Here is a 25,636-nt window from a genome sequence, read left to right on the forward strand (position 1 = left end):
TCAGAATGAACAGCAGCATTTCCACATTTCTGATGAAAATGCAAATTTTTTTGCAAATTTTTTTTTTTTTTTTTTTGCTTTGCCAGCATCTATTTTTTGTCAGATTTCAGATCTGCATATGCAAACTCAGCCTGGTGATCAGCTCTCGCTGTGCTGCAGGGAGGCACCTGAAGGCTGATGATGATGGAGAGGCACCAAGGGAGATGGAAGAGCTCTTGGCTGCCTGTTAAAACTGTCTGATAAAGACCTGCAGGAGCTTTTAGCAGCAAAAGGAATCCCAGAATCCCAAGAGGGGTCAGGTTGGAAGGGATCACAGTGGGTCAGCTGGTCCAGCCTCCCCATCCCAGGGCACAGGGTTGTGTCCAGATCATTCTGGAATATCCCCATTGAGGAGACTCCACTCCCTCTCTGGACTATCTGTCCAGTGCTCAGTCACTGCCCAGAAAAGTTATTCCTCATGTCCAGGTGGAACTTCCTGGGCATCAGTTCCTGCCCATTCCTGTTTTCCTGTTGCTGGGGCCCACAGAGCAGAGCCTGGTCCATCAAGCAGATGGAGGTTCAACATTTTCAGCAAGATCTCTTCCAAATCAAAACTGAGTCTGTGCCCATGAACCAAGCAGCGCCAGGGAACAGACAGGCACAGGGTGGAACAGCCCCTGGCCTGGTTTTGGTGTGGGATGAGCAATCCCAGGACATGGCTTGGGAATGACCACGACTGGGGCCCCTTCCTGACAAACAAGTTGGATTCAGCCACCCAGCTTTGATAGCCAGGAGCTTTGAATCACAGGGATGTGGCCAGACAGGTCAGCTGGCCTCAGGGCCAGCAGGTCTAGCAGGGGGAGTTCACAGCAGAGGTGTTGCTCCCAGGGCTGGGTGTCTGTCTGTCTTTCTCCTCACAGGAACAGACCACACACTGTCACCCGCTCCCTCTTCTGAAAATGTTTATTTTTAATTCAGTTGCATAATGGATTTCAAACGAGCTGCCATAAGATAGCAGTGAAAGGCTGCAGCCACATCCCTCTGAAGCCAGTCCATGGCTTTGAATGTTTTTTGGCCTGGATGTATCTTGGATAAATTGTCTTCATCCAAAAAACACCAGTGGCGAGCTGCTGAAGAAGAGTGGTGCTCCTGCTGGTGATGCTCTAACACCAACTACCTGCAATGGACACCTGAAATTAGTCAAAATAAACCTGTGAAACACCACTGCTGTCCACACCTATGGCTCAGCATTTTTGTTTCTTTTTCTCAGACACAAGGAATCCTTTCTGCTGCCCACAAGGATTCTGATTCCCCCAAGGAATCCTTTCTGCTCCAGAGACTGCCAATTCCAACAGCATCCCTGGGCACAGGAGCTTTCCCAGAGGACTCTTGAATCCTTGGGAACACACAGATCCAACCCTCAGTTTTGCTGGGATGAGGTTTTGCAAAGCCCAGGCTGGAAATTCCTTGCTGTAGTGGTAGTTTGTAGAATCATGGAAGGGTTTGGGTTGGAAGGGACCTTAAAAATCCTCTCATTCCACCCCCTGCCATGGGCAGGGACACCTTCCACTGTCCCAGGCTGCTCCAAGCCCCATCCAACCTGGCCTGGGACACTTCCAGGGATGGGGCAGCCAGACTTCCTTGGGATGCCCTGTGCTGATCTGAACACCACAAACTCTGTAAGGTGCCTTAGAGCCCCCTAAATCTTACCTGGACTTTCTGAGCTACCTCTCACCACCCAAAATGAGCAGAAATGGCCATTCCTTTATCACAACAGCAGCAGCTCAACTCAGTTTGGACTTGAACCTTCTTCTTCTTGCCCTTTCTGCTGGATTTGGGTGGTTTCTCCCTGCAGGTATCCTGCCAACAAAGCATGGAGGAGCTGGATCTCCTGGCAGGGTTGTGTGGCCATTCTGTGGGACCAGAGCTGGAATCTTGGAGAAGCATCAATGGTTTCTCCTCAGCTGGTCCTCCAATAAATGCTTTTCCTCTAAAGCAAAGTCCCTGTAGGGAAAAGTTCCTGAAGTACCTATAGGGAACATATAGGATAGCTGGGACAAGAACATGGAGTAACAGGACAAAGGGGAAAGGGTTCAAACTGGGAGAGAGTGTCTTTAGGTAAGATATTGGGAACATGTTGAGATATTAAGGGTGGGGAGGCCCTGGCTGTGGTTGCCCAGAGAAGCTGTGGCTGCCCCTGGATCCCTGGCAGTGTCCAAGGCCAGGTTGGACAGGGCTTGGAGCACCTTGGGATAGTGGAAGATGTCCCTGCCCATGGCAAGGGGTGGAATGAGGTAATCTTTAAAGTCCTTTCCAACCCAAACCATTCTGTGATCCTACAATTCCTTGGGACTCAGCTTTCCAAGCATGGGAAGAGGAGGCTGTGGTGCTCCCAACCATCATCATCCCATCCTGGGCAGGAGCAGCCTCCGTGTTCTCCACAGGGACTGGCACCAGGAAAGCCCTCTGGCATGGCTGGAGGATCACCTGGGAGCAAATCAACCTGGACACGTGGCAGAGGCACCTCCAGAGGGCAGCAGGTCCCCAGGTGATGCTGTCCCCTGGTGTCCCCATGGGCTGCAGAGGTCAGCTGTGCTCACCTGGCTGCTCATCTCCACGGATCACTGAGGGACCTGGCACTGGCCTGGGTCAGTCTTCACAGAATTGGTGAATGGTTTGGGTTGGAAGGGACCTTCAAAATCACCTAATTCCAGTCCCTTGCCATGTGCAGGGACACTTTCCACTAGATCAGGGTCCTTCCTTGGGTATCTACTTTATTTTCTCTATGGGTTTCTCTCAGGTGAGTCAAACATCAAAGACCTAACAAAGGACAATTGTGCCTGAAATCCTATCAAAATCATGGTGGGAATTTTCAGCCCATTTGGTTTTTTTTCAAAGGTAAAAGTAAATCCATTTGGTGATTCCATAACTAACTTTGTGTGTGTATTACTGAATAATTTCTCCCTCAAGTCAAAAAAGTTTCCCCAAGACCTGAAGAACTAGAAATAATTTCCAAATAAAAGCAAGACCCGTTCCAAAGATTTTGACTGATTTGTGATGGCTTTCCTTTGATAAACCTACTAACCCAATTCATTACAGCAATTCATAAATAAAAAGCTTTTAAAAATCTCAGGACTGATATATGTTTTTTCCACCTCTCTTCCTTGCTGGAAAAAAAAAGGGATTTCAGTTCTACTTTCACTCAAAATATTTCTTGTAAATTAATTCCAGGAGTGCTAATGAATAAAAATGCCTTTTCCGGTTTTACCTGTCCACCTAGTAAGGCTTCATCACCAGAACCCACAGGACTGGAGGGGTCTTTAAAAAGGCTGTGATTGCCCTGAACTTGTATCTTAGGCTTTGGGAGGAAGGGAAAGGTAAGAAAAGCCCATCTCAGACTCTTGCTTTAAGCTGGGGTGAATGAAGGGTGGAGTCCAAGCTGCAGCCTCCCTCCCTTGTCACCCCAGGATCACTTCCTGCAGCAAGAGCTGGGATGAATTCCCTGGATTTGGAACTGATGGTCAGGGAACACAGTTCTACTTCAGCAGCTGGTGCCTTGACAAACAGAATCTGGACAATCTCCTCAACCCAGGACAATAAAATGAAAGACCAATAAATGGATTTTTTTTTTCTCTCACCCCAGCTGTTGGAATTTTTTTCTATTTCTAAATAAAACTGAGTATTTTGGGGACCTTAAAATGTGAACAGCACTTAAAACGTGTTTGCCTGTTGGATTCCTCTGCTTTGCTGTTTGTTCAGAATGATGAATGAGCCATGAAATCAAATGTTTGCAACACTCCCAATGTCCCCTATTCCAGAGAGAGCCATGCTTTGGAATTTGCCTCCAGACAACTTCCTCTGCAGAAATTCATCACAAGAAGGGTGTTATCTCAGCCAGTGGTGATCCTTGAAACTGCAGGATCAAGAGTGAAGATCCAACCTTCTCTTAAATAATATTTTCATCCCTCATCTCAAAAAAAAAAAAAAAAGCTGATAAACCTCCCATTGCTCAGCCAGTCTCAGACAGGATCCTGTTGTCCTGTTTGATGAGGCTCTGCCTGGTTTTCCTTTCTCCTTGTCTCAACGGGCAGGGGTGTCACAGACATCTTTTATGAAAAATCCTTTCCTTAGGATTTTTCCTCCTGAGAAACTGAGAGGCCTCAGGAACAAAATGTAAACAATGATTATCTGCTGCTGTGGAATACAACAGGTGCGTCTGTGACTGGTCTCATGTGATTGTTTCTAATTAATGGCCAATCACAGCCCAGATGGCTCAGACTCTCTGTCCAAGACAGAAGCCTTTGTTATTCATTCCTTTTCTATCCTTAGCCAGCCTTCTGATGAAATCCTTTCTTCTATTCTTTTAGTATAGTTTTAATGTAATATATATGATAAAATAATAAATCAAGCCTTCTGAAACACGGAGTCACATCCTCGTCTCTTCCCTCATCCTCAGACCCCTGCGAACACGGTCACACAGGGGCTTTATCCAGAATCCAGCAGGATCTGGAGGTGATACTCAACATCTTCCTGGCCTTCAAATGAGTTGGTGGGGTCTGGAACCCTGGGGTGAGGGTGGAAATGAGGATGATGGAGCTTCACAGCATTGCATGGTGAAAACAGGAAGGATCTGGAGTGATTCCAGAGGAGGCCACAGAGATGCTCCAAGGGCTGGAGCCCCTCTGCTCTGGAGCCAGGCTGAGAGAAGCTCCTGGGGGTGCTCACCTGGAGAAGAGAAGGATCCAGGGAGAGCTCAGAGCCCCTTCCAAGGCCTAAAGGGGCTCCATGAGAGCTGGAGAGGGACTGGGGACAAGGGCTGGAGGGACAGGACACAGGGAATGGCTTCCCACTGCCAGAGGGCAGGGATAGATGGGATGTTGGGAAGGAATTCTTGGCTGTGAGGGTGGGGAGGCTGTGACACAGGTTTCCCAGAGAAGCTGTGGCTGCCCCTGGATCCCAGGCAGTGTCCAAGGCCAGGCTGGACAGGGCTTGGAGCAACCTGGGACAGTGGGAGGTGTCCCTGCCCATGGCATGGTGGAACATGATGATTACTTTCCCTTCCCACCCAAACCATTCTGTGATTCTCTGGTGCTCTCCTTGGGAATGGAAGGCACTGAAATGCCCCAGAGCAGTGAGGTTTGCGCTGGGCCTCACCCACAGCAGCTCCAGATGTGCTCTGGGTGCTCAGCACAGGCAGAGCTTTGTGCAGTACCACAGACAGTTAATGGCACAAAACAGAGGGAGGGCAGATCTCACAAAATCTCTCACACAAGCAGTAGAGAGATACCAGGATGTGCTGTCAGCTGTCTCCTGTGCTCTTCCCCCTGTGCCCTAAATGGCATCAGCTGTCTTGCACTCGTTGAAGAAAGGAGGAAGAACATGACCTGTCTCTTTAGGTGAGATCTGAAGCAGAAACAGAACCTCAAATGGAAAGTGAGTGAGGTTACAGCCCGTAACCCAGCTGATTACAAAAAAAGAAACTTCTCAGACTCGAACCTGACTGGTGATAAGCTCTCTGAAAGTCAAGTGCAATAAATAACCCCACCCCTTCCATTGGCTCAGACTGCTCTGAGCTGTGAATGGGCCAATTTACACAACCCTAGACCCATATTTCTCCTCCCATTTTCACGCCAGCTTTACACCCTGAGGCTCCAGGGCTTGACTTTCACATCACTCCAGCCTGAATGAGGGCAGCTCAGGGCCCTGTTTGCAGCAGGACTGCACTTCTTTCAGCCTGAGGAGCCTTTGCGGGTTCTTCTAAGGTAGACCCCATTCTAATATTAGTAGGGTGTGAGAAGTGTGGTCACACTGCCAGCCCTCCGCTGCTCTAAGTGTAACAAACCAGCTCCATTTGTAATTCAGCTGTTGGCAACAGGAAACCACCAACAGCAACTCAACACACGACAACAAGAAGAATTAGGGTTTTGTCTTTCTGCATGCTCCAAGGATTGAAACTCATCAGAAGGAGCTGATGGTCCCAAGCTGATGATCTGGAAGGGGGTTTTTCAACTCTGGTGGACAGCTAAGATTGAGTGGGATATGATTTAATCTGAACACAGGACTCTCAAGGTAAGTGCAAATGATTTTCCTAGCAGTCTGTTTGTTGTCTGGTGCTCCACTGGGCATATTCCTTTAGGATATTTAAAAATTTGGCCCAGTAATTACAGCCTTTAGGGTGGGATGTCCAATGAGCCAAACTGCTGCTGTGGACCAGGATAGGGGGTGTGTCTGTCTTTCCTTCTGGCAGCTTCCCAGTGCTGGAATTGGGAATGCTCTGAGGTGGGGCTGATGCTCCGAGTCGGATGTTCTCTCTCTCAGGCACGGGTCAACCTTCTTCCTCATAAAAATAGTGAAAGTAGATGATAGCCAGGAGTGAATGAGTTTCATCCAACTGAATTTCTTGGAGATGAGAGTGGCAGGAGAAGGTGAGATCAGGGACCCAGCTCTGAAGTTGAGCGGAGGTCGAAATTTGGGTACTCGGCTTCCAACACAGCAACCTCTGGGTGCTGCAGTCAGTGTGGGGAAGGGTCGAATCTTTAATTCACCATTTGTGGAGATGCACATTTGGGATTTTTGAGAGTTTTTGCTTTCTTCCACCCCACAGATGGTTTAAATGGTCTCACTGGATGCAATATTTTGTTTTCACCAGCTCCTCCGCTGAAGCTGGTAAAACCACTGCAAAGTTAATGCTGGTGGTAGACAAATCTTCTGGCAAAGTTGGAAATCTCCAGCAGAGCTGTAGGAAGAATGGACTTGCTGCTTCTATCCTGGTCATTTCCCAGAACCTGCACTAGGCCCATAACTTTCATTCCTGATTGAAATTTAGGTCAGGCTTAAAATTGCAGAGCTCTAAGTTGGAGCATGGATATTTCAGGATATCTGTGCTTGCTGTGGCACTTTTGGGAGGGAACAGCACTTGCTGTGTTGTGGAGTATTTGCATCTCAGACCTCCTCAGGTGTTTCCTCAGGGCTTTGTGGCCAATGATGCCCCACTGAACGCTCTTCAAAGTGTTTTAGTTACCCCATTCATGATTTGGGGCTATTTCTTGCCTCTCGTGACGGGCTGCTCTGATATTTAATTGATTATGAATCTTTAACAGTGCAAAACCAGGGCACTGCCAGCAGTGAGGGTTCCTGCTGCATGCAGAGCACACGCACATGGTCCCGGCTCGGGGACGTGCTGGAGATGGAGAAGGCTGATGGAAATGAGGAATAAGAAAAGGAAAGCTGCAGGGCAGCCCAGGCACCCTCATTAATATGCTCAGTCGGTCATTCTGTCAAGGTTTAAGTCATTTTTATCAGAAGATTTGGGGGCTGCAGAGCTTGTGGTTTCTCGTTCATATTCTGCTTTCTTCTCCCAGACCTCCTGCAGCATTTTCATTGTATTGGTACCCAAAAGTCAGTGAAAAAACCCTTCTGGCCCATTCTTGTTTTGTTCTGCCAATACAGGGCTATTGTGAGGATTGCAAAGTCAAACCCTGAATTTTCTGGTGGAGGAGGAAACACCCAAGGCATATTTAAGTGAAAATTTTGCAAAAGTGCTGCTGGTTATTCTTCATTTTCTCTTCCAACAAATTCCCATGTTTGATTTAATCAGCATGGAGTGTTCTGTGATGCTGTTATACCCTGGGCTTTCAGCTTAGATGGTGTGCTCCCAGCTCCTCATAACTAAACCCACAATATCCCAGGATGGGCATCCCCCTCCCTCATCATTTGGGCTGTGTGTCCCTTTCAAACACAGCTATCAGCTCCTTTATTTCTGCCTTGTGGCTTTCTTCCTGACCCATATTTCAACCTTTAATTCTCTGTGGCACCTTGATGGCCATATCAGCATCCGAAAATGACCTTGAGGATATTTTCAGAAACAGCCCAGGCTTTTTGTCATCTAAAGCAGGTGTGGAAAGGGGGGATTCACATGGATGGATTTCACAGGGATCACAGGGATGTGCTGAGCAGAGCAGGAGCTCCTGGGCACGCTGTTACTTCATCATTATTTGCCGTCCTTCCTTCCTTCCCCTCATTCTTTCCATTCCATCTGTGTTAAAAAAGGAGTTTCCTCACCGCTCCTCCACGGTTCACGAGCCTCTGGAGGCACCCAAGCATTGCCTCCATGTGGGTGAGCTCCCTTGTAGCCAATCATTTCCTGCGGGGGTTCTATCACAGGCAGAAAAATCTTTCGGGGCACTTGGGGCTAAATCCTGCTGGAATCCTTGCCAGCCCCAAAGTTTCCATCCATGTCTTAATTCCATGTGGTGCAAGTCAGCTTTTTTCATTAGGCTGACCCCACATTGCAAGATTAGAAATAGCTGCGGGGGGGGTAAAAAAGGATGAAATTCTCCCTTGAAGAGGTCTTGGCAACAAATTACAGCCCCAGGGTCCTGATGCTGCTTATGGAAGGAGCAGTTGCACCAATGGACATCACAAAACAGGCTGTGCAGGGTTATGGTTCTTGCTTAAACATAAATAGGAATGTAAACCAGAATTCCAATATTTCACGCTGGACGAGACATTTACTTCTCACAGGTCAGCCTGTTTTCCATACCAGGTTTAAATCCACCACAATATCCAACCAAAAATATCTCCCCCACCAAGCTCAAACCACAGCAGCTCCTTGTGTTGAAGTAAAAAAATGGGTTTCAATTATAATTTTTTTCCAAGAAAAAGCTGCAGCTGAGCAGGAGAACAATGTTCCTGTGGTTTTACAGAGCAATTTTGTCTTTGTTAATGCTGGTCAGTTTTAATTTCAAAAACATTGTGGCCTTGCCTATTCAAACGTCCAAATCCAGTGATAAATGCCTGGAGGAGAGGGACACGGTTGAGCAAAGGTGTGGGAAGTGTGAACCGTGTGGAATTACTGCAAGAAATGATGTTGCCTCATTTGCTGGAGACACAGCAAAGAGGGAGGGAATAAACTTGCTGTCCACCATGGAGTCATGGAATGGTTTGTGTTGGAAAGGAACCTTGAGGGTCAGCTTACTCCAACTCCCTGCAATGGGCAGGGACACCTTCTACCATCCCAAGTTTTTCCAAGCAATGTCCACCCTGGCCTTGGACACTTCCAGGGATGGGACATCCACCATGGGCAGGACAGGCAGTTGTCAGTCTTTCAGTGAAGGAAATTAGTGGTGGTAGTTAGGAAGTCACTTTAAGGGCTTTGGGAATTGGAGGGCTGGGATAGACTGATAGGAAGCAGTGGCAACTTCCATCACTGAGAGCTTTGAAGTACAAGTTAGGGGGTCTCTGAAATTAATGACCTTCATGGTGCCAGTCCCACATTTCTGCCATCCTGTGGAATACACGTGGCTTCTGAACTGAAATGCACTTTTCAAAATCACCCCCCTGCATTTCCCCCTCTTTATTTATTTATTTATTTACTTATAAAATAATTTTCCAAACTTGACCCAATCTCTCTGATGATTTCTGCTCCTCTGGAAGCTGTGGAATGCGTTACTGATCAAAAAGCAGCGAGCGGCACCCCTGGGGTCCTGTGTGTCAGGCACGTAGGAGACACAGCAGAAATAATAAACACATGGCTCACAAATGAATTCCTTGCTACTTAACGAGCAAAGAAGAATGAAAAATTTACTCAGTGTCCTCCAGGATGTCTGGTCTGTCTCGGTGATGGCAGAATCAGGAATGGTTTTGGTGGATGAAGGTCGGGTGAAAAACTCACTTGATAAAGGGACCTTACAGCCAAGAGGTAAAAGAGGTGCTTGGCTCCATGCCCAGGTCCCCATGGTCCCAATTTACTACAGGAGGGTGTTTCCTCATTTATGGATAGTCTCTCTTCTCCATGAAACCTGGGGTGGGAAAGAAAAACTGTAATTACAAAATGCTTGTGCAGAGGAACTGCCGGACTTCTTTCAGCCCAGACAGCTCCTTGCCCAACACCTGAGCCTTGGTGGCATCCAAGGTTATATGAACAACTTGGGACCATGAAATCTGGGGCAGAACCTCTCAAAACGTGTCTGTGGGAGGATGATGATTGAGAAGTGGGCTTTGAATAGAGGTTAAATTCGACCTGTGGAAAAATCAAGGCGTCACCAGTAATGCATGATGGAAAGAGGGAGAAGTGATGCCAATCTAAGCAGGCAGAGAAATTGATAGAAAAGCTTTAAATTGACTTTTATCTCGACTTTTTTTCCTGGCTGTCTCTTGCATATTTGGCCTTGACCATTTTAGAAGCAGAGGAAGAAGAGCACAGCTGCTTGAGACATTAATGCAGCAGACTTGCCCAATTATTATTCTTTTTTTCCAGTGAAAGGTGCCAATATTCGTGGGGTTTCTGTGACAGAACCTTTTGAGAGGTGGTGATTTCCCATGGAATGCTTTTTTTTCCCCCTGAAAATTGTGGCAAAAAAAAAGTTGGAAAAAGCATTCTGAAAGTCACTGAGTGGTCTGCCAAGGAATAATAACTGTGAGTGGAAGGGAATTGTGAATGTGGGACTGTACAAAACTGGTCCTAACCAGGTGAGAAGAAATCCTGGCTTAGTGCAGTACTGCTGGTGCCAGGCCGAGGATGGGCACTGGCAAAGCAAGAAACTTTAGGAAATAGATTTTCTTCCATCTCTGAGACAATAAATTCAGGCCAGATCAAATGTGAGGTGACCTGAGAGTGGATCAGCCCCATCAATTCAGTGCCATAAATGATGACTTTCTGTAACAAACCTGGTTGTGAGGTTTGGCTTTGTTCTGTCACATTTCTGTCTCTTTTGAGCACGTTTCAATATTATTTTAATTCTGAAAATCAAGTTAATCTTCTAATTTTGGGTAAGGTATTAAAAAGTAATGGATTTCTTCTTTCTTTACCAGCATCAGGAAGGAAATAATATTGAGACAAGGTCTTGGCTGCTGCAAGTAGTCAAGAATAGTCATGTTGTGAGTGTAGGACAAGCTTGGCAGGAAGGATGGCCTGGGCAGGAGTCACTTTCTCTTTCCAAAAAGGCTTTTCCTCATGGGATCCAGATAAAATCTCTTTGTGGCAATTACTAGCAGAATATCTCCCAACTGCCATCAAGCAAAACCTGCATTTTCACCCCAGTCCCTGGACATATCCCTGCAAAACCAATGGGATTTAATAATAAATAATGGTAGTGAAACAAGAGGGAGCCCATTTTCACCCTGCACTCAGGGTGGTGAAGGGTACCTGGTGCCTGTGTCTGAGTGTTATCCCAAACACAGGGATGGAATCAGGGAAAATCCTCTGTTTTCCTTCAAATCAGGGAAAAAGGGATAGCCTGTCTCTTGCAAAGTAGAGATCCAACAGGAGGGCCAGTGGAATCAGGATAGACTTTAAATAATCATAATAAACATACATGGATAATTATAATCTAGGGGCCACCACAGCTCCTGTAGAATGGGGATCACCAGGGGTTTGGATGCAGCCACCAAATTTTTAAGAGGAGGAGGAACCCCAATATTGCCTGTTTTAGTAGTTGAGATGCTGCCTCAGAGTTCAAAAAGTCCTCGGACAGCTCTGAAAATGAACTCTCAAAATGGAGTCTGGTGGGTTGGTTATAAGACATCAGCATCTTCCAAGACACTGTAAATAAGTGTCCTGCTGCTAGAGGAGTGGGAACAGGGAGGTTCTGATGGTAAAGGAGACTACTCATTCCTAAAAGGGAAGAGAAAAGCTTGGCCAGCCCATGAAAACAAAGTCTAGAGGAAATGAGCTGCCCATTTGCAGCAGCAGCATGGGGAAGCAGTCCTGGGAGCCAGCTGGGAAAGCAGAGGGACCTTCATCCTCTCAGTTCAAAGCTGGAGATGCCTCTGCAGCAGAAATCCCAACAAGAATGCCTTTGGTTCAGTGTGAAATGGATAAAATGCCATGGGGTGGGCACTGCTGCACAAGGAGGCTGTGCAGGGGCCACCATTACATGAGTCTGGCTGTGGGGTCATCCTGGTGGGCTCTGGGGTCATCCTGGTGGGCTCTGGGGTCATCTGCAGGGAGGCTTTCCCAGGAATGGCTTAAAACTGACAGAGAATAGGTTTAGGTTGGATATTAGGGAGAAATTCTTCCCTGTAGGGGGGGGAAGCCCTGGCACAGGGTGCCCAGAGAAGCTGTGGCTGCCTCTGGACCTCTGGAAGTGTCCAAGGTCAGGCTGGACAAGACTTGGAGCAACCTGGGATGGTGGAAGGTGTCCTTGTCCATGGGAGGGAGTGGCACTGGATGATCTTTAAGGTCCCTTCCAACCCAAACTGTTTTGTGATTCCATAATTCCATGATTTCACACTTGTGTCAGGGCCTGCAAAGACACTGGAGAACATCTGGGGACTGACTTATGAGAACAAGGTGGAAGCCACCACCAGAAGGACCCTGCTTGGCTGGGTGAGATCCCAGCCTGTGCTTTCAGGTCAGGGGAACAGGGACAGATGGAGCCCATCTGGAGTGACTGGGAGCTGCAAATGAGAGACTTTTTCCCTTTTTAGTGCCCCTTTTCACAAGCTTTCTCAGGGTTCCCCCTCCAGCTGCTTTCAGAGGACATCCCTGGGCTGAGGATGCAAATTTTCTGGGCTTCTGGATTCCAGAAACTCCATCTCATGGCTATGAGATCCCAGACTGGAAGAAACAGAGGAGGCCCAAGGATGAAGGGATGTGCTCCAGGTGACACGCAGGACACCTTAGATACCAGAAAAACCTCCCTGGGATGCAGCAGGGCAAACCACACCACATCCACCCCTTTTTATTTTGAATTCTTGCTTTTGAGCTGCGGCCATCCCTGGGAGAGCCTCTGCAGCAGGCGGCTGCAGCTGCCGGGTTTCCCCGCTGTCAGCAGTGGGAATGTGTGTCAGAGCAGGGGCAGGTTTCTGTCTGGAGCTGCCACGCTGTCACCCTGCTCCCAGGATGACTTGGCAGACACTACAGCAGAGCTCAGCCTCTGCTGCACCTCGTGGTAGCTCCTCCTTCCCACCTCAGCGGTGGATGACAGCAGCTTTCTAAAAGAGCAACTTCCCTTTTCATAGGGATAGGAAGTGAGGCTCATTTAGCAAAGAGAGGTCGCCCACCAAATGCTGAGGGCCTGTCCTAAAGCTCAAAGCACTCCATCTAACCTGACACTGCTTTTTTCTTCCCCAGACCCAAACCTGAGGAGCTCCACCTCCATCCCCTGCCCTTAGCTGGAGGAGAATTGGGAAGGGAAAATGGGAATTGGCAAGGGGGAAGTTTGGCAAATCTGCAAGGGCTTCCTCATTTCTGTGTCTCCAAGAGCAGGCACACCTGGCTGAGGCCTGCTGGGCTGGGTGTCTGTCCTGGTTGTCTTGAGTGTCACCCAGGCTTGGAGGGTGTCAGAGGATAGTGCCAGGCTCTTTTCAGTGGTGCCCAGCCACAGGATGAGCAGAAATGGACATAAAATAAACCACAAGAAGCTCCACCTCAACCATGATGAAGGAATTCTTTATGTGAAGAGTGTCAGAGCACTGAAACAGCTGCCCAGGGAGGGTGTGGGGTTTCTTCTTTGGAGACATTCCAAGCCCACCTGGTCGTGTTCCTGTGTCACCTGTTACAGGTGATCCTGCCTTAGCAAGAGGGTTGGACTGGGTGATCTCCAGAGGCCCCTTCCAATCCCAAACTATTCTGGGATTCTGGGATTCTAGGACTCTAGGATTCTGGGATTCTGGGATTCTGGGATTCTAGGACTCTAGGATTCTGGGATTCTGGTATTTAGAGATTCTGAGATTCTGTGCTGACCCTCCAGGGTGATGGGCTCAGTGTGACCCCCACAAAGGACCTGCAGACCCCTGTGTATGGCCCAGATAGCCTTGCAGCCCTCCATGGGGTTGTCTTCCTTTGTCAGGGGCACAGCTGCAGAGCCAAGGCTGATTCCCACCCCATGTTTCCAGAGGGGGCACCAGCCACATGAGCCCTGGAGCAGCTGCCCCCACCTCACACATCATCGTGTCCTCAGCCACCCTCTTGTTGTCCCTGTGTCCCGTGGCTGGTAAAGGTCCTCTGCCATGACCTCAGCTCAGATCTGCCCCGTGGAGCTTTTCCTCCTGTAAACACCATCACCAGCGTGGGGTGACCTTTAGCTTGTGCATCACTCCTGGCAGATGTTGGCTCGTGTTTGTCCTGCTCAGTGGGGGCAGCTGAAGTGTAAACGATGTGAGGTCATCCCAGCCTCGGGCTGGCTGAGACCAAGTGTCATTTTCCCCCCTGCTGCCTCTTACAACTCAAAGATGACGCCATGCAGTTACCCACAGAGGTCTACATGGTGGTTTTTTGGGGGCCTTGTGTTTGCAACAGCTTAAAAAAATACACTGGAAACACCACAGATGAGCCAACATTACACATCCACCATGGGAAGCCTCTGTAGAAACAAATTCTGCTTCTTATACAACATTTATCTCCCAGGACAGAGTTTCAATCTCTCAATTGAACATGCTGAGGCAAAGTGAGAAAGTCACTTCCTCCGAGCCACCCAGAAGTCCCTGACCAGGTCTTAATTCGTTAGACCACGCTGCTATGGTCGAGTAGGTTCATAGAGGGATGGAGCTGGCTGGAACAAGATGTGTTTCATCAGTAAAAGGTCCTTTTTTTTAGTGACAGAAAGGAAAGATCATTGCAAAGCCAGTTTGTTGGGTTGTTTCCTAAAATTTGGTGGTTTGCATAGTGGAAGTACAATCCATTCACAGTCATTTTCACTGCTTTTAACGACAGCTGTTAATAGCCTGTGGCATTTGCTGGGGTTTGTGTCTGGATTCGCTTTGTGTTTCTCGCCTTCCTCATTGTTATTTTCATTGGCCAGGTTGCCTGGGAAGTGCAACTCCCACCCCCTCCCAGGTGATCATTTTTATAAGCAAAATAGAGCAAAGAATCCTTAGGGGGGGAGAAAAGAGTCAGTTCTGACACAAAGACCTGATTAAAAAAAGAAATCCCATTAAAAGCATTTGCAAAAAACCAGGCTGCTCCTGCGGTCCGGGGGTGTAAAGCTGTTGGTCTCATGGATGGTGTGGATGTGGTGGAAGCCTGAGGCCTCTGAAAGAAAAATTTGGGAAGGGCCTTCAGCCCCATGGAGCATCTGTCATGGGTCCGGCCAGCGGCTCGCGCGTCCTCGGATCGTGTCCCCAGGAGCAGCAGCGTGGGAAGCAGGCAAGTCAGGAACATCCCACCCCCATCCACCTTCCCCTGAGGGTTTTTCTCTGTCTTCATCCACCCTCCCATCCCTCCTTGTCCTATTTTTTCTCCCCACAATCTGTGGGTTAAAGACATGATGGAGGCACTTCCCAGCTCCTGCTGGATCCGGCGCCGAGGGATGGTTTGCAGGGATGTTGTTCCCTCTGTCTGCTGCAAAAGAGGGGAGGACAAAGAAGTGCCAGGTGTGCACATCCTGGCACTCCCATCCCCCACATTCTCCCAGGGCCTGGAGGGGAAGAGAGGATTTATGTGTGGGGAAGGTTGACAGGAGCTGGACATGGCTGTAATGAGTAGGGAAGTGTTCTGACATCCCATTGCTATTCCTGACACGCAGCTGGAGGTGTTCAGGTGGGGAATTGGAGATATTCATCTCATGATGGAGGTGAACATCCTTCCCTATAGCCCTTTGCCTCTGCTGAGTGTGGTGGGAGGGAGCCTCATTCCCTCTGAGACTCAATCCAAGGAACTGAATTCCTGAGCTCCAGCCTGCCACCAGGTTCATTTCTCCTCCTGTCCTATAAAATGTTTTCTTCTTCCTAGGAAAAGTCATCCTCTGGGATGTAGGGCCTCCTGGAAGGGCCTTTCCCAGGGCAGAAGTTTTGGTGGTCTAATACAAAGGTGTAGAGCCCATCCATCTCCTCATGTTCTCTGGGCTGGGAGGACCAGGACCTCCCTACATCCCTCCAGATTCCTGATGTGTCCTCCAAGTGCTGTGGAATGGAGCATCAGGGATTCTGGCCAAGGGACCATGGCCTGTGCCCGCTTCCATAGGGTTTGGATGTCAGATAGGGGTGGCCTGCAGAGGGGATTTCTCTGTGCCCCTGCTCACCCAGGACCCATCCACAATTTGGCCAACACCAACATTGGGCAGAGAGAGGTTTGAGTTGAAATTTGGATTGGAATTCCAGGCTCTGCAGGAATGTGCAGTTTTGTCATTAAACCTGTCCCTCCTGAAGAACCCCAGAGTGGCTGCAGGTACCCAGAGGGATGTGCCTCATCCTCCTGGACCCATCCTCCTCCTTGCCCACTCCCACTGCCCCCAAGTCCTGCAGAGACATTCCCAGCAGAATCCCACCTCGCTGCCTGGGCTGAGCTCATGAGGGAAGCACGAAGGGAGGTGGGATAAGCAGTCTGCCCTCCTGCTTTTCCCCTCTCCAAGACCCTGATCCCTGGCTCTGTTTCCTGGCCCACAGCCTCCTGCAGCACAGCCGAGCATCCGTCGGCCTCCAGCGGGATGCAAAGCTCAATGTAAGCAGCCATTTTTCCTCCAGACAGATGTTTTGATTAGGGAATGACCACTCTGGCAACAGGAGGCTGTTTTCTTCTTCTGGAATGAGCAAGAAGCTTTTATTATCTTCTTCTCTTTATTTTTTTTTAATTCCCTGTCAAAAGACTTTCTGCATCTGCTTAAGCTCAAGGTTCTGGAAATCTGTGCTCTCCCACAGCCCCCCAGCCTCACATAGCCTTCTCCCAGAGATTGTCCCAGCTCTTCAGAAAGGCCTGGAATAGATGGATTTTCTGCTTGTTTCGCTTGCTTGGGCCAGGCTCACCTGCAAATCATGGCCTAAGAAAAATGGTAGATTTTGTGCAGATATAAATTGTAATAGAAATGGAAAGCTGGCTTGGATTGTGGCAGGAGATCCTAAAATAAGCTAGTGGGCTCCAGTCTCTTTCCTGAAATGTGTACCCCTCACTTAGGGATAAATCACAGGACCACAAAGATCCTGGATTTGTTCATCTGCCCTGGGCTGCTAGGGAACAGATATTTCCAAGGCAATTTGGCCACACTGGCTGTGCTCAAGTCTGGGGCCTGGACAGAATTCAAGCCAGGGAGATGGGATGCACTGGAATGGGGAAGGAGGAGGATGGGGCCAAGAGAAGGAGGCAGCTGCAGCTGCTTTGGGGTTCTTTGGGTGTGTGAGAAGGTTTTATGATGGCTCAGCCCCAGCATCAGCACCTCACCTCAGCAGGAGAGCCTGGCTGCTCCTGGGGGTTCTTCACCTTCCCTTCGAGGACCTTTGGCATGGACCAGAGTGTTTGACAGAGTCCTCATTGTAAAATAAAACCAGGTATCCATCAAAGATCAGGACTGGAATGGGGTCTGAACACTGTCAATAGGACATTCCCAGTTCTCCAGTGAGGATGCAACATGGAAACCCCACATCTGCTTCACTCCCCAGCAAGAACCAGGACGCTTCTTGCTCTGGGCTCTCCAGCTCTTCATGGGGACTTCCTGCAGTGCTGGAATCATGGAATCACAGAATGGCTTTGTTTGAATTGGGAAGGACCTTAAAGCCATGGGAAGGGACACCTTCCACTACCCCAGGCTGCTCCAAGACCCATCCACCCTGGCCTTGAACACTTCCAGAGATGGGGCAGCCAGATTTTGGCCACCACACCACAGAGGATGGCTGTAGCCTCCACCTTCTGCCTCTGAGAAAGACCTTGCTCATGGTTTCAGTGCTCTTTATAGCACAGCACGTTGGTTCAGAGTTGTCTTCTTACCTTCTCTTAGCAATGAAGCTGCAAATTATTTCAAAATATGAGCTAAAAAGGACTTGACTGAAACCCAGCAGAAGCAGAAAATGGTCATGGCAAAAACTGCTTCAGTAGCAAATCTTCCTTCTTATTTAAGGAGCTGATCCATCAAGATCTTCAGTAATTCTTCAATTTTATGTCTTGCAAAGCAATCTGAGGGTGCCAGGTCAGGAAATGTTCTGAAGAGCTATTTTATTGAAGGGAAAGAGAATTGAATACATCTGTGATGTGCTGAGAACTGGAGGAAAAATTTTTTTACTGAACTTTTTCGCTCCTCGCTGATGCAAAAATGCAAATCTGGAATACTTAAATTATTGCATCTGAAGTGAATTGATTTCAGCAATTCTTTCAGGAGAGGGGAGGACTTGCAAAGAGAAATCCAGCATTTAAAACCCTTCATAATAGGCTAGATCTGCATTTTCAAAGTAATTTTTTAGGGTTTTTTGAAGCCATTTCCTTTTTAAAATGTGTTCTTTAAAAAATAGACGTTCATAAGTTTTAAAATTAATTAACATATCTGATCTAGCTGAACTGTTAAAACACTTTGTTGCGCCCACCACAGAATTTGGATGGAAAGGGGGCTCATTTTGTGATTTCAGTAGGCTTAGGGGGTTTTTTTTGGAGCTGCCCTCAGAGTGAAACTCTATTGGCTTACTTGGGTATTAACCTCTTTTTCCATGGCAGTTTCATGGGGTTGAGGCAAATGGTGAGCCAAGACTTCTGCTTTTCTGCTCAATTTGGTCTTGTTTCCTTTCCTATACCCGCCCATGCAATCCCAAGGCTGCCTGTCAGTGTCCCCCACATCCCTCTTGCAGAAGGTGCTGGATTCTCATCAGAACTTACTTTAGATCTCTTTTGCCCTGGTAGAGCAAAGCAGCAAATGGCAGTAGGTGGTGCAGGGCTGCTCACTGTAAAATGAGATGGGCAAAGCTTTGAAATGACAGAACCTGAGGCAATGGTGTGAAGGTGGGTCCAGGGGGGTTTGGGTTGGATATTAAGGAAATTTCTTCCCTCAGAGGGTGGTCAGGCACTGGAACAGCTCCGCAGGGAATGGCCAAGGCTGCCAGAGCTCCAGGAGTGTTTGGACAATGCTCTCAGGGATGCACAAGGTGGGATTGTTGGGATGTCTTGGGTAGGGCCGGGAGCTGGCTCAATGATCCTTGTGGCTTCCTTCCAGCTTAGGATATTCTGTGATTCCATGATCTTCAAAGAGCTCCCTTTGACTCATTCCTGCAGAAACACTTGAACCTGCACCCACCTCTCTGTAGCCAAAATGCCACCTCAGCTATCTCTGTGAAGGCTGCTAAAATTGCATTCTATCATTCCCCAACGTGGGCACCCAGCTTGAACCCCAGTTTTAGAGGTTCTGCTCATACACCCAGTGCTCCTGTGACCTGCATGTCTGTCCCACAAATTCAGGGCTGGCTGCACCACAGAGCTCATTGTCCTGGTGTCTAATGGCTTCTTCAGCTTGGCTCTTCCAGGAACATCTAATACTCTTTACTCATGACCTAGCAGCAGCTAAGCTGGACTCCTAAAATTGTAGAATATCCTGAGTTGTAAGGGGCCCATAAGGATCGTCGAGTCCAGCTCCTGGACCTGCACAGGCCCGCCCCAAGAATTCCATCGTTCTGTTTCTGAAGCTGTTTTTTGCTAAATGTTTTTGTGCATATAGAATCATAAAATCCCGGAATGGTTTGGGTGGGAAGGGACCTTAAAGACCATCCCATTCCTCCCCTTGCCATGGGCAGAGACACCTTCCACTATCCCAGGGTGCTCCAAGCCCCATCCAGCCCAGCCTTGGACACTTCCAGAGTTCCAGGGGCAGCCACAGCTTCTCTGGGTACCCTGAGCCAGGGCCTGCCCACTCTCACAGGGAAGAATTTCTTCCATATATCAGACCTAAATTTCCCCTCCTTCAGTTTAAATTACTCCTTGTCTTATCACTCCATTCCCTGATGAAGAGCGATATGGAAAAAACTTCGTGTTGCCTTAAAACTTTTTATTCTGCTTGTTCCGCTTTGAATTTTGGTCACTTTAAAAAGAACTTGTTTTGGAAGCTTGAAGAAAAAAAGTTTCCCCGCTCATAGTTATTAAATAAAACCCACATTTTTAGATGAGGAACACTATAAATTCACAAAAGGAAATTTCTATGATTTTCTTAGTTATTGTGCCCTCCCCAGCACTCCTTTCCACTGGAAAAAAAAGTAAAAACAGGGTTGGACAACTACTCTAAGTAGCTTTTCTCATTTGTTTTTTCTTGTGAAGATAATTTCTAAAAGCATTAATCAGAAGTGAAACACATTGTCATGACACTCACTCAACTCAGCCGCTTTTATTTTTGAAAATAAAATTACTTTTTACCAATCCAAGGTTCCACCAGCTGTGAAATAGGAACCAGCAGCTCGCTGTATCCAGCAATATTTGCCTGCTATTTTGGGTTCTGTAAAACACATTTTGGGACTATTTTGGGTTTTGTAAAATGCCTGCTGGCCCAAAGGATGGTGGCGTTGTCTGCCAAAGGTGTTGGAGGCAACTGGGAGAGTGGGACCAGTGGATTTTGTAGGCACTGTTGAATCCCCAGAGCTGTTCAAACCCCCTCTGTGTGTGGGTGGGAGAGAGTGACCTTTGTGGGAGGCTTGACTCGAGGTGGGCTGTGTTGTTCCCCTCTCTGAGCTGCTTTTGCACGGCTGTGTCTCCAACACGTGCGTGGGGACAGAGCTGAGCCTGTGCAAGGCTGCAGAGAGGTGTTTCCATTCTCAGCAGGGTGCAGAACAGGCTGCAATGTCCCCATGGGGGGCACAGGTGGTCCCCACTCCTCTCAAACCCTGCCAGAGGAGCTGGGATGGCCCCAAGCCCCTGGCTGGACTTGCTGAGGTTGATGTTCCTCCAGGCCTTTCCCGTTCTGCCCCATCAATGCCACCACTGGGTACCAGAGTAGTAAAAAGAAGATTCTTGGCCCAGGGGGAGAAGAAGCACACAAGACTGGTGTGGATGTTTATGATTAGATTTATAAATAATACAACAAATATTGCCAATGGATATCTAAATAGTAGCTCCATCATCTCCTGCAGTGGTTATGGTGTCACCAGGTAGTTTCTCCTGTTGAACCATGAGACCTCCTCACTTTCTAAACTGCTCAAAGAAATCTAACTGTGGCTCACTCCACTTAGTGTCAGATTTGGCCAACAGCCTGTGACTAAAGCATCACAGTCTAAGCAAGCTCAGCTAGAAATGTACAGATTTTCAGTCTTTGGCCCTGCAGAATTCACAATTGCAAAGCACCTATGGAGCTACTTCAGAATTTATCTCTGTATTTTACCAGAACTGACAGCTTTTACTCACTCACCCAAAAGTTCCCCATCTTTGGGCTGGATGTGCTGCAGGTGTCCCTGCCAGGGTGAAGACCCATCCAGAAGCTGCCTTCCCTCTTGGAAGATCAGTTGGTCCAGAGGGTCCAATCTCCAACAGTATTTTATACCCTTTTGCAGGCCCCCAAATCATTGCAAACATTTATTATTATTATTATTATTATTATTATTATTATTATTATTATTATTATTATTATTATTATTATTATTATAATTATTATAAATTTTGTGAGCACTTGGTGTTCCTATGATTGGACAAATCACATTGCCTGACACAGAGCGGAAGGGGAGAGGGAGGATGTGTGTGGGAGGATATATTTGATGGCCAAAATATCTTTCGTTGCCATCACACATTGAGAGCAACTGAAAACCCCAAAAGCAGCATCCATGATCCTGTAGATGGTCTGTCAATCCTCCCATAAGATCATCATTGTGACACAGCTGGCAGTCAAAGCGAATTGCTGACTCGTGCTGCATCTCACATTCCCTAAATCTGCCAAAAAATATATGGCAGTTGCATGAATTATCTCTCATTTGGGAGCAGAGTATATCAGAGACCCCAGGATTTTCCAGGGAGACCATAACAAGGACAACAAATCAATGCCAAATATGTAGGTGGATTTTCTGTCTTTCACAGTTGGTAATGAGTGGTAGCTGAAACTTATCCATCGTCCAGCCTTGACTTTAAATGATACTTTGCTCTTTCCTGATGCTGGAAAAAAAAATGGAAAAAAAAAGAAAATTCCAGCCACTCTCGTGGCAGAAAACCCCCATGATCCAGAATCTGAAATCCTGGCACAAAGTTGAGAGTGGAAAAGCAGGAAAAGTTCCCCTAATAAATCATGTGCCATTGCACCACCAGATCTGCTAAGCAGAGCAAAGCTCTGGGTACAACCTGGAGGCTGCCAAATGAAAATAAAATTGCTGCAGGAACTGCTCTGGTTGATTTAATAGGTGAAACTCCCCCTCCAACTGTGCTGTCAGTGCCTGGAGCGGAGCTGAGGCCTGGGGACAGATGGATGGGCCATCTGTAAACCCAGGTCAAAGGAAATCTCAGAGATGAAAACTTTTGGATGGAGGGGGGGAAGTGTGCATCAGGCTATCCTGAAATATTTCACCAATTCCTTCTATTTTGCACACCTTATCAGTAATAATAGAAAACAAAGCAGAAGGGAGAAGACATTTAAAAATTAAAATATTGTGGTGGTTCCATTAGAAACCTCATTTTAGAGTCCCAGATTTTGAAATATTGGATCTGTGCTAGAAAGCAAAAGAAAAAAGTAGCTTTTACTGGACTATTTTTCCCTGTGAGTCTGGCTGACTGGGAGCTTTTCTGAACACACTGGTTGGAATCTGACTATCAAAAAACAGTGCCAGACTGACATTTGGGGGTGTCCCTGGACCTGTGGTCCCTGATCTTGCATGATCACTGCAGATCTTGAGATATTTTGGCAGAAATAGGAGTCACTGTGTCTCTGCACAGCTAAGAGTATTCAGGGTTTAATTTTTGGGGGGTTTTGGGCATGTAGCCCACACCTTCCAAAGCCTTTGGTTCAAAGCAGGAGTGGGGCAGACTTTGGCACTGGATGTTGCACTTCAGCAATGCTGGCTTCATCTGCTCCTTCATTTTTGAGGCTCCAAGAAGAGTTTGGCCATTTTGGCTACCCAGACCCATTATTATCCTTGAATTCCAGACTGGAGCTGAAATTACATTTCTAGGATGAAAGTCAAACAGTCCTCAAGCCCATGTTTGGAAACCTTAATGCAGACCAGATGATGATCCATGGAAAGGGTTTGATTCATTTGTGTCTAGTGATCCTTGGGGTGTCCAGGAGGTCTGCGACATCCGTAGGGTGTAGGGAAACCTAATCCATGATTTCTGGAAGAGCCACACCTTGTGAGGACCCAGAGCACATCAAAAAGTACCAGAGTGCTGCAGATGGATGAGACGAGCCCTCAGCTTGTCTTTACAGGCAGGATGGATGCAAGCTGCACCACATTCCTTGAACTTCTTGCACTATTCCAAAGGGCCAGAGAGGTCCTGTGGCTTCCTGGAGAGCCCAAGTGTGAGCCTGAGCTGCTGAAACGTGAGGAGCAGCAGGCCTGGTTCCGTGCATGGCGCGGCCACATCCGCGCGCTGGCCCTGCTGCGTGGGAGGGACAGGAGCTGCAGAAAGCCCTGAGCTTCCTGAGGTGACTCCTTCTCAGGCCAGGGACCCTGTGACTCTCCTGAGGCCCTGGTGCAGCTGAACAGCTCAGCACAGGGCTGTTGATAAATCCATCTTCATCCCTCTGGCATCACCCAGCTCTGGGTGTTCGATATCAGATGGAAATCTCTGAGTTGGAGAGGGGACATGTCCGAAGCAGTCACTTGAGCCTCTTTTTCTTGTTTTTCTGGTGACTTGTAGTGTCTGTTTGAACCTCTTATGCAAAGTGTGAAACACCAGAGTCATGTGGGAACAGAAACCATGGGGTGCACAAGGTCCAAGGCAGCAGAGGGCTGTAGACAGGATGGTTTTCGACTCCTCTCTTCACTGTCCCATCGTCCTGCATTCTGATCCTCTCCAGCTTGTTCTAAATGAATGGAAGGACTTTGTGCCTCAGTGCCTGCACCTTTCCCCAAAAGCTGTCTCATTAAAGACGATTTCTGCTCTTCCTTCCAGAATGGGGTTGTTTGGCAGCAAAAATCAGCTGATGCCCAATGAGAAACACACTTCTGGAGGCAACCCAAAAACCAAGGGCAAACCTCCTCCTGCCCCACCCAAGGTAAGCCTGCAGTTTTGTGTCCTTTTGGGATCCCTCCACAGCTCAGTTGGTATCTGGGGTGATGCAGGCAATATTTAGAATCATATAATCACAGAATTATTTGTGTTGGAAAGAACCTGAAAGCCCATCCAGTTCCACCCCCTAAAATGGGCAGGGTCACCTTCCTTTATCCCAGGTTGCTCCAAGCCCTGTCCAACCTGGCCTTGGACATTTCCAGGGATCCAGGGGCAGCCACAGCTTCTCTGGGAAACCTGGTCCTCCCAGCTGATCCCTTTTGGAGAGGGGTGGGAAGGGCTCCGAGGAACCTCTGTATATTTCAAACCCCTAAAATAGTGTGTATTGAAATATCTTCTCATCAGCACTTTGAAACCCAAGCTGATATTGCTGACTTGCAAGATGGGTCAGATTCAGGCTAAGATTCAGAGCTGCAAACCACAGTGGAAACTTCACCACTGTGAGTCCTCAGCGGGTTCAGTGAAGAGGGTCTGCAGCCAGTCTGTGTTGGGCTGAGCTGAAAATCAGAAATCCTGGGCACCTGCTGCTCCCTTTGCATTCCCTCAGCCTCTGCTGCCATGGACACAGAACAGGAAGGAACTGGGGAAGGATTTAGGAGACCTCAAATGACAAACTTGTTTAAACTTTGTAAGTCACTTCGCCTCTGTTGCTGTCCTAAGGAGGTGAAGTTGTTTTGTCTTTCCTTGCCCCTGCCAGCACTGCAGCCAGCACAAGAAAAACTCGAGGTGCAGCTCTCATGTGAAGACCATCTTGAGCCCTGGGAGAGGGGAGGAATTGCAAATCATTGCTTTTTATGACAGCTGGAGATGTTTTTCACTCCTTTACTTTCATTTCTGAGTTCTCCCACGGCTATTCAGTCCAGTTTTCATGACATCAGATTGACCAAGAAGATGTTATTTTCCTAAATTTCATCCTCTCCAGCTCACTGGAGAGGAGCCACTATCAGTATAAATACAGTATCACTGGCCACCTTCTGCCATTCATTATTTTGTGCCACAGGCACTCAGCTCTCACATGTCAGGGGAAATCCAAATTTCTTCCACTTAAATGAGAAATGGCAGCAGATGAGCAGCTCTCCCACCCCACACTGCTGCTGAGCTGGGGTGAAAGGATGGTGCAGGCAGAAAACACGAGGTGCTTTTAGTTCTGTTGTCTGTATTTCACCACTTTTGCACGTGTATAAAAATACCCAGTGTGGTCAAACACCCACCATGGGAGCTGTGAGGTGGTTGAAGGCCAGTTTCAAACTGTTATCCCCCAAAACAAGGTGGTTCCATCCCAGCTCGCTTGGAATGATCTATGGACAATTTGCCGGTTCCAGCAGCAGGGCCAAACCAAACCAGGAGCAAAGTAAACATTTTTAAATTGTGCCCAGATGAGCTGCAGCAACTTGTTGCTATTTAATTTCACAGTCTGCAATTTCCTCCTGAGGGACAGTGGAGGGGCAGCTGCAATCTCTGCTCCCTGTGACCAGTGACAGAACCCAAGGGAACAGCTGGAGCTGTGTCAGAGGAGATTTAGTCCCAGCTGGGATTTGGGACTAATTCCCAAATTGGGAATTTTTCCCAGTTTGGATATTGGGAAAAGGTTCTTCCCCAGAGGGTGTTGGGCACTGAGCAGGGTCCCCAGGGAATCTCCCAAGGCTGCTAGAGCTCCAGGAGCATTTGGACAATGTTCCAAGGCACAGGGTGGGATTTTTGGGGTCTCTCTGCAGGGCCCAGAGCTGGATCAATGATCCTTGTGGGCCCCTTCCATCTCAGGAATCATGGAATCATTGGATCATAGAATATCCTGAGTGGATATCCACAAGGACCATTGAATATTCTATGATTTCT

At 47.9% G+C, this 25,636-nt stretch overlaps 1 protein-coding gene across 2 annotated transcripts in view; it reads left to right on the plus strand.

Annotated features, from left to right (window-relative positions):
- The first annotated feature begins 14,919 nt into the window (after window positions 1-14,919).
- BLK (BLK proto-oncogene, Src family tyrosine kinase) overlaps window positions 14,920-25,636 on the plus strand; it is a 36,761-nt gene continuing 26,044 nt past the window's right edge. Inside the window, exons 1-2 of one of the 2 annotated variants that reach the window (XM_054629057.2) lie at window positions 14,920-15,067; window positions 23,684-23,786. In XM_054629057.2, the coding sequence (XP_054485032.1) occupies window positions 14,988-15,067; window positions 23,684-23,786 (183 nt within the window). In that variant the 5' untranslated portion in view covers window positions 14,920-14,987. Of the gene's footprint in view, window positions 15,068-23,683; window positions 23,787-25,636 lie in introns of those variants that run through there. The other variant, XM_077176332.1, reaches the window with a different exon arrangement.

This window comes from Agelaius phoeniceus, chromosome 3 (genome assembly GCF_051311805.1).
Source record: "Agelaius phoeniceus isolate bAgePho1 chromosome 3, bAgePho1.hap1, whole genome shotgun sequence".
Classification (NCBI taxonomy): Eukaryota; Metazoa; Chordata; class Aves; order Passeriformes; family Icteridae; genus Agelaius; species Agelaius phoeniceus.